Source organism: Poecilia latipinna, unplaced genomic scaffold (genome assembly GCF_001443285.1).
Source record: "Poecilia latipinna isolate Pla-1442-1.1 unplaced genomic scaffold, P_latipinna-1.0 Scaffold1038, whole genome shotgun sequence".
Classification (NCBI taxonomy): Eukaryota; Metazoa; Chordata; class Actinopteri; order Cyprinodontiformes; family Poeciliidae; genus Poecilia; species Poecilia latipinna.
The window spans coordinates 35,671-43,407 of record NW_015113654.1 but is presented as its reverse complement, the minus strand read 5'-3'; the positions used below and the strand labels follow the sequence as shown (position 1 = coordinate 43,407).

The 7,737-nt window shown below is 40.0% G+C and overlaps 1 protein-coding gene across 4 annotated transcripts in view; it reads left to right on the top strand.

The window, feature by feature from the left end:
- Nucleotides 1-7,737, top strand: part of jag2b (jagged canonical Notch ligand 2b) — a 58,964-nt gene that overhangs the window by 35,241 nt on the left and 15,986 nt on the right. Inside the window, exons 7-12 of one of the 4 annotated variants that reach the window (XM_015051278.1) lie at nt 1,606-1,725; nt 1,875-1,988; nt 2,137-2,250; nt 4,935-5,048; nt 5,401-5,447; nt 5,532-5,705. In XM_015051278.1, coding sequence (XP_014906764.1) covers nt 1,606-1,725; nt 1,875-1,988; nt 2,137-2,250; nt 4,935-5,048; nt 5,401-5,447; nt 5,532-5,705 — 683 coding nt within the window. The remainder of the gene's footprint in view (nt 1-1,605; nt 1,726-1,874; nt 1,989-2,136; nt 2,251-4,934; nt 5,049-5,400; nt 5,448-5,531; nt 5,706-7,737) is intronic. The other 3 variants (XM_015051280.1, XM_015051277.1, XM_015051279.1) reach the window with 3 other exon arrangements.

The window sequence follows — 7,737 nt, the reverse complement described above, 5'->3', positions numbered from 1 at the left end:
TTCAGTTAAAGGAATGAAATGACAAAATTGTTTATGTTATCGAAGTGTACGAAGTTTACAAAGACGTCTACTAAAGTTGTTTACTAGTTTGTAGAGAAATTAATGGAAAAATCTGATCAGAGAAAATCGGCACCATTTTCAGCTTCTAATCTTAGCTGTAATTTATCACCAGATTAAGTTGTTTAAAATGAAGTCTGCCTCATCTTCAGTGGCGTCTCCGTCTATCTGGAAACCAGAAGCTGGATAGTTTTACTGTCTGAGATCTGAGCAGCGGCAGGATCACCCGATCCCCCCTCATGCCTCCGTCACAGACGGCTCTTCGGGGGATGAGGACAGATCCTGAGATCCCCAGTGGAGGCGGATTCCTGCTCATTTATTTACCAGGTTTTTTGGGTGGAACCTGGTTTCAGCCTGTGAAATGCTTCAGTTGATTTATTTTATTTAAAAGAACAGGAAAGAAGCGCAGCCATTTATTTTAATATGTGCAAATAAGAGGTTGGTTTGTGCTGCTAATTCTCAACCACCTGTCTGCAGCCTGCAAATACAGAAAAATTAGTCATAAAGCGGAGCAGCAGGGGGCTGAGAAAACACCTCCTGCCAACGCAGGCAGCTGGTCCTCGATTCGGAGCGAAGCCTGCAACGAGATTTCTGGGAAATCCCAGAAAAAGTAACACATGGAGGTGGCTGCACAGAGCTCTGCAAAGAGCAAAACACACACTGCAGACTTGAAGCTTCACTTAAACGTTAAGATGGTGGGATGGATGCATTTGGTCGCGTTGTAAACGGCTTTTATCTGTTCGATTGGTTAAGTTAAAGTTTAAAGTCGTCTTCATGAGCTCGGTTCAGCAGATCAAACAGATATTTTTCCTCTCAACATAATTTAAAGGGGATCTATTATGCAAAATTATAATTTTGCACATTTGTATACTTCCATATGGGTCTCAACTGCTTCTAGAACCAGACCGAGCACTTTACTTATTGCAAAAAAAATATTTTTATTGTTTTTTGGTGTTTGGAAAATTAGCTGTTTCAAAAATCTTCCGCTTTAGTCACATTCACCAGGCACTGCATTGTTGCCTAGCAACCCGAGTTGAGCTCCTTTGTTTAGTTGTATAATGGCTGCTGGAAAGTACAAGTGTTTTGTTGTTGGCTTGCTAGTCAGAAACCACTTGCTGCATTCTTGTTGGTTGTGCAGGAGGCTCCACTTCTGCTTTTCAAGGATGTACTGTTGCATACGTTTTCATTTTTACGTGAGTGTAAACGTTGAGTCGGCCTTAAAACAACTCATTCTGGAAAATGTTTTGTCCTAACCTGTTAAAGGAATCACACCTTTAAGATGAAGAGCTGCTGTGTTGATAAAATGAAGACTCTTGCTTTATTTTCCCTCAGGTTTCATCTTACTGGTGCAGTCAGATTTCATCTAAGGAGCTATAATAGAAAAATTAATAAGACAGGATTCAAAATATTAAAAAAATAAATTTTTCGTAACAACCATGTATTGGAAATCTTGCTCTCACTTGAAGCAGCATTCAAATGGTTAATGTTTTGTCTTTTTTCCTCAGAAAAGGCTTTCTCTCTGAAAATGTTTGAATTGTTTTCTGACAGATTTGAATTACTGCGGCCGCCACCAGCCGTGCGTCAACGGAGGAACCTGCAAGAACGCCGAACCCGACCAGTACTACTGCGCCTGTCCGCTGGGCTACTCTGGAAAAAACTGTGAGATAGGCAAGTCGCTTTTTAAACAACTTTTAGTTCCAGTTTTGAAATTGTGCTCTATTTTATATAAAAATATTAATTTCAAAAGCTAACAACATAATAAAAAGGTGTTTGAAGCTCTGGGATTGACTTTTTCTGTGATATTTTGCTGCGATCAGCCGAGCTTTCCTGCAGCTCCAATCCTTGCTCCAACGGCGGGACGTGTCGTGACGCCGCTACAGGATACGAATGTTTGTGTCCGCCGGGCTGGAAGGGGCCGACCTGCGACAAAAGTCAGTCGTTTCACTGTTTTGTTTTTTTTTTTTTTTTTTAACTTTCTACACTGCTCTGTAACTTTATCGTTTCACTTTGGCTCCTTTTTTCTGAGTCCAGCCTCATTTAGCAGTCGCTAACTGGCAGAGTTTTGATTTTTTTTTTTAGATTTGGATGAATGCGCGTCCAATCCATGTTTTCACGGTGGGACCTGTATCGTCCGGGAGGACGGATTCGAGTGTGTGTGTTCCCCACAGTGGGAAGGGAAGACATGTCTCATAGGTACGCTGACCTTTAATCATTTTTACATTTTTAAAGTAATTCTGCTTTTAGTTCTTCATGCTAATTGTGCTAAAAGGCCTTCAAAAGACGCCGTATATTCGTCTGGAGTTTTAACACCTTGCACATTTTGCCATGTAATTATCTAAATATTATAGTTTTTATTATAGACAGCATGATCATGGCGTAAAAATTCAGTGTTCGTGTTGAGTAGCGCCGTCATGACATTCCTGAATCATCCGTTGGTGTTACATTATCTGCCATGATTTATGGGTTGAAATGTACAAACTTGTTTCTCACGCATTCACTTTTTATATCAAGGTAGTACAGAAGATCAAATGAGAAAATGAAGCAGCTAGTGTGATTTAAGATTTTAGTTTTTTGCAGTGAAGAACAAAGTTTTTTGTTTAATTTCTGGTCCAAATATTTTGGTTCACTTGAAATAAGAGAAAACTAACTTTCAAGTAACTTTTCAGAAAGATATAGGAGCTGGTTTTAAGTCAATAATTCCTTAATATTGATGAAGTTTGTGTCAAAGTCCAATAATCTGCCAGTAGAACTAGGACTCGGTTGCTAGGCGACGACCTGGGCTTGTTTGGCGTTGCTAGGTAACGGCACCAATTCAAGTAGAACTTTTTCATCAATTGTAAGGAATTTCCTTTAAACAAGCTCCTTTTATCTTGAAGAAAAGTTGCTTGTAAATTTGTTTTTCAAGAAACTAGACCAAAAATTATTGGTATGAATTTGTTTTTAAAGTATTTAAAGCTCCCTCATTCTCGGCTACAAACGGTATTTATTAAAAAAAAAATTGTAATGTTCCAAAAATGTACCAATATTTTAAAATTTCGTGTGGAAAATGTAATCCCTAGAACACATTTAGTATCTTAAATAGGGAAGCTGAAGACTTTCTAAGTTGTGGTTTGTCTCTCTGGTTTCGTCGCTCGCCGTCCGAAAAGCGGACGTGACCGGCGCCAAGCCAGGAAATGTATGACGACCAGTAAACAAGGTTGTTGTGCTTGTATGTGCCTCTGGAGGTGCAGGCAGGAAAGAGATCCCAAGTGTTGGGTCTCACCTTACAAGCGCTGGTCTCGGCTTACAGGCAGGTATAGAGCTCCTGTCTCACCTGGAGCCTGTTGTGAGTGCAGTGTTGGGTTTCAGGGAGGACAGCCGTGTAGGTGTGTGTTGCAGGACATTGTGCTGCTGATGGCCTCCCCCATAGTCTCCATCTCTTCGTGTTTGTGCAACTATTTTTTCCACTCGTTTATGTTGCAGTGAAGACGTGATGAAGTGTTCTGCATGCAAACTGTTTGCACCAAGAAGCTCACCAAGTTGAGCTCAAATGTATTTTAAGTTGAGGTTCCTTTCGTTTTTTAAACGGAATTGAGATTTTATGTAGGAATTTTAATTATTCCCAAGTACGTTATATTATTGTTTGGATGAAAACATCAACAAATCTGAAGGCTGAAAGAAGAAAGTTAATAGATGGCACAATATTTTATGGAGTTTTAAAAAAAGTTGCCCAATTAACCGTTTGTCTGATGACATCAGCAAAATATTAGGAACATTTCCAAGTAAAATAAAACAAGTCTCCAAAAATCAGAATTTTTTACAGCAGGTTTTTTATCTAAAATCCACAAAAACATTCTGCCATCATTCCAGCAACATAAGTTTCTAAAAGTGATTTTTCAGATTGTATAATTATATAACCATAAAAAATGTCCTATAATGAAGTTAAATGACTACAATTCATTTTTCTTCTCTTTTTAGTAACAAAGATAATAAGTCCTCAAGGATAGACATACACCATGGAGTGTTTTTCCACATATTTTGGGCGTTTTTATGCTTCCAGTTGGTCACTGCTACTTCTACAAACGGCCCAAAAACTTATTTTGGCAATAAGTTTGTATTTTGGTGTCTGGAAAACAAGCCATTTGAAAAACTTTCAGAATGTAACATCACAAATCAGCAGGCTCTGCCCGTCGCCTAGCAACCTGAGTGAGGCCCAGTGTGTTGCCTGGCAACCCCAGCAAAGCCCAGTGTGTTGCCTAGCAACTCACACTGACCTCCAGCACATTTGGTCAACTGGTTTTAAGAATTTGTGTAAAAACAAAAAAAAAATATATAATGAATATGTTTTCTGTTGTCCATATCCTCTCCTAACCTGTTCAAAGTCACCTTTAAATAATCGGAGCTGAGATTTTCAGATTCTAGGAACCAGAGGTGGAACATCTGTAACACCAGTTTGGGGAAAATTTAGTTATTTTTGACTGTGAGCCAACTTTGCAGTACCGTAACTCTGAGATACTTTACACAATCTGAAATATTCCAACGGTTGCATTGAGTGTTTACTGGATAATTTCCAGCCGGCAATAAAACACAAGACGAGCTTATTAGCAGTGTTAAGATATCAACGGGCCGAGCTCAATAATTCAGAGGGAAGTTGCTCTCTTCCCCTAAATTAGCAGGAAAGTCCCATCTACCCTGCTGTGTCAAGTGTGAAAATGTCCAGATTGCTTTCTAATTGACTAAGCCTTCATTTATTACACAGGCCACAATTAATGGTCCAATCAAACCACTGCATTCTGGTTCTTCCATTGTTTTTTTCTCTTGAACTCTTGTATCCACTTCCTCTCTGTTTCTAAATTTCCTTCGATTGATGGACTCCGTCTGCCTTCCTGCCTTCACAGATGCAAATGAATGTGCAGGACAGCCCTGTGTGAACGCTAACTCTTGCAAAAATCTCATTGGTGGATATCACTGCAACTGTTTCCGGGGATGGTCGGGCCAAAACTGTGACATCAGTCAGTATTTCTTTACCTCAACTCGGCGTCACTCGTACGGTGACTTCGCTTTTTTTTCCCCAATAACGACACCTGCTGAACTTCAGCTCCTTCTTTTTTCCAACATGGGTGTAGCTTAGCTTTACTTTCACACATGTGGTAACCTGTTTGAGTCTTCCTTTGGCAAACTCGATCTGCATGCTGCCTTCCTATCCCAGATCTACACTGGAGTCACTGGCTTGGCTTCAGATGTTCCTATTTCCAGCCTTCAACTAAATCTGCGCACTCTGCACTACAGATGTAACCTAATAATTAATGAACAAGTAATTTAATGCTTTCAATTTGTAAACTTTGTCATCTTCGATCTCTGCAGACGTCAATGGCTGTCACGGTCGATGCCAGAATGGAGGAACCTGTAAGGTAAGATTGTTTTTTGTTTTTTTTTAATTTGCAGAGATTTTATTTGACACTTTGGCTTATTTTTATTAAATTTTTTGTTTTTAGAAGGGACAGAGGGGCTACCGCTGCCAATGTCCTCCTGATTTTGTCGGCAATCATTGCGAAATCCAGAGGAATAAATGTGAGAGCGGGCCGTGCCAGAACGGCGGCAGGTGCCACGTGGTTCTGGACGGCTTCGTGTGCGAATGTCCGCCAGAGTTCGGTGGCCAACGCTGTGAGGTGAGACCGGCCAACAGACTTCGATTTGTCCAGGTTCTGCTTCCAAGTCGCTAGACGATAGTTTAAACTGATTTTGTGGTTTAGGTTTTCTTTGTTTCCTGGCTGTTTTTCCACTCATTTTGAGTCCAGTTTTAACTGTTTTCTGGTGTCAGGTTCAGGTAAATGACCTTACAGCTATGTAGTTGAGAACTATTGAAAACCACCTTAAAAGTCTTCAAGAAACCAAACGTATTTGAGGTTGTTTTTTGGTTTTTCTGAAAAAGTTAATGTGCAAAAAGGGAGATGGAAACATTGTCTGGATTTATAAACCATTTAAACTCTTATTTTGAAATGATAAAGGAAGTAATTCTTGAGCTGAGATGCAGGTCAGCTCTTTGATGATATCGTGACTAGCTCACTTTTGGCAACGCAGAAGTTGTCACAGATTTTAAAACTTCCTCTCTGTTGGTTTTCTGGTGACCCTGTATCATATCGGATCATTTCAAGTTCAAACTCTAAACTTGGAGCAGTGGTCAAAACTGAACTGCATATTTCTAGACTGAATACATTTTGAGATTTATGAAACTTTTGTTCTAATTGTGTGGCATAATCATAATAAAACCACTTGCCTGGTAAAACCTGGACTGAACTTATCGTATAATTACAGATTCTTTAAAACAATTAGTTTTGCTCGATTTTGCTTATTCAAATAATTCAGTGGAAGGAAAAACTGGTTCCTAAAACCAGTCAAAATGGAACAATACCGAAAACAAAGTGAACGCATCCTCACTATGATGCACTGATTGCAGTTTTTGTCCGATTACCAATCTGTAAAAAGCCTGACCTGCAGATTCCAATTATTTTTCGTCATAAATGTAGCGAGAACATTGTTGGGTTGACTGTAAACGTGCAGACATGACCCGGTGGCCGGTCAGTCAGTCAGACCTTCCTCAGCAGACGAGGACAGTGTTTGGGTTTTTATACCTTTGCAGATGTAGATGAGATCAGCTTCACATGTCGGCGCCTCCAGTAGATTGGTGCACCCCTAATCCTTTCTCCTCCAATCTGTAGCTAACTTTTCACAATAACGCGTTTATTGCGGTAAATAAAAGTGAAAGTTGATGCTGCTTGGGTGTCTTTATGTCCTTGTTCAGCGTTTTGCACTCGATTGAGTACACCTGGTTTCACATTGCCCTTTGATAAGTTGTCACACAATGGAGAAAACCGTAAAACCGCTTCAGCATTTAACAGTAATGTGACCCAACATGCTGTGATCTTCATGGTTGTGTAACGTAATCCATCCCAGCTCTGCTCTGCAAGCCAAGCCCTCTTTTTTCCTACCTCTGATCTCTTCGTTTGGTCTCGGCTGGTTCCTCCCGACGCCTTTCAAACGCGGCCTGCGTCTGAATCTGGGTTATCAGTGAGGAAACCGACACTTTGCTGTATCTGTGGGTCCCTGAATGGAGGACATTGCTGGGCCGAGGCCAGTCCGGATTTAGCATCTCTACTATAAATGTGAGCCTCCCTGAATGAGGAGCTGCTGGAGGGCTGCCCGTGATGCCTGCTACGGCATGATGTACATTCCTGCCCTGTCGTGCCAAAACTACGATGCCCCACAGCATCATATTTCTCTGATTAGTATCTCATGTCAGGCCATTAGAAATTTGATTGTGTAACAGTTTTTGCCCGAGCCCTGATCGGATCCAGGTGAAAAAAGCAAACTGACTCATTAGACCCTGAAGAACCATCTTGTATTTTGGTTTCATTTTCAATCTGGATCAATCATGGTGCTTAAACTCTGCCAGCTTGAAATGTTTAAGAAAATGTCTGAAAACTATATATTCAGATTTTCATACTCGGGGAGACTTAAAGGGAGCCATTTTGTTTTAAATGTAAATTTAGAAATCAAGAAATTCATCAGAAAACCTGGAAAGCTCGGCTGTAGAGGCGCTTGGGCACTTTAAAAAAAAAAAAAAAAAAAAAAAAAAAAAAAAAGGAAATTTAAAATGGGGGGCTTCCGCAAAAATAAAAATTTTAAAAATTTTTAAAAAAA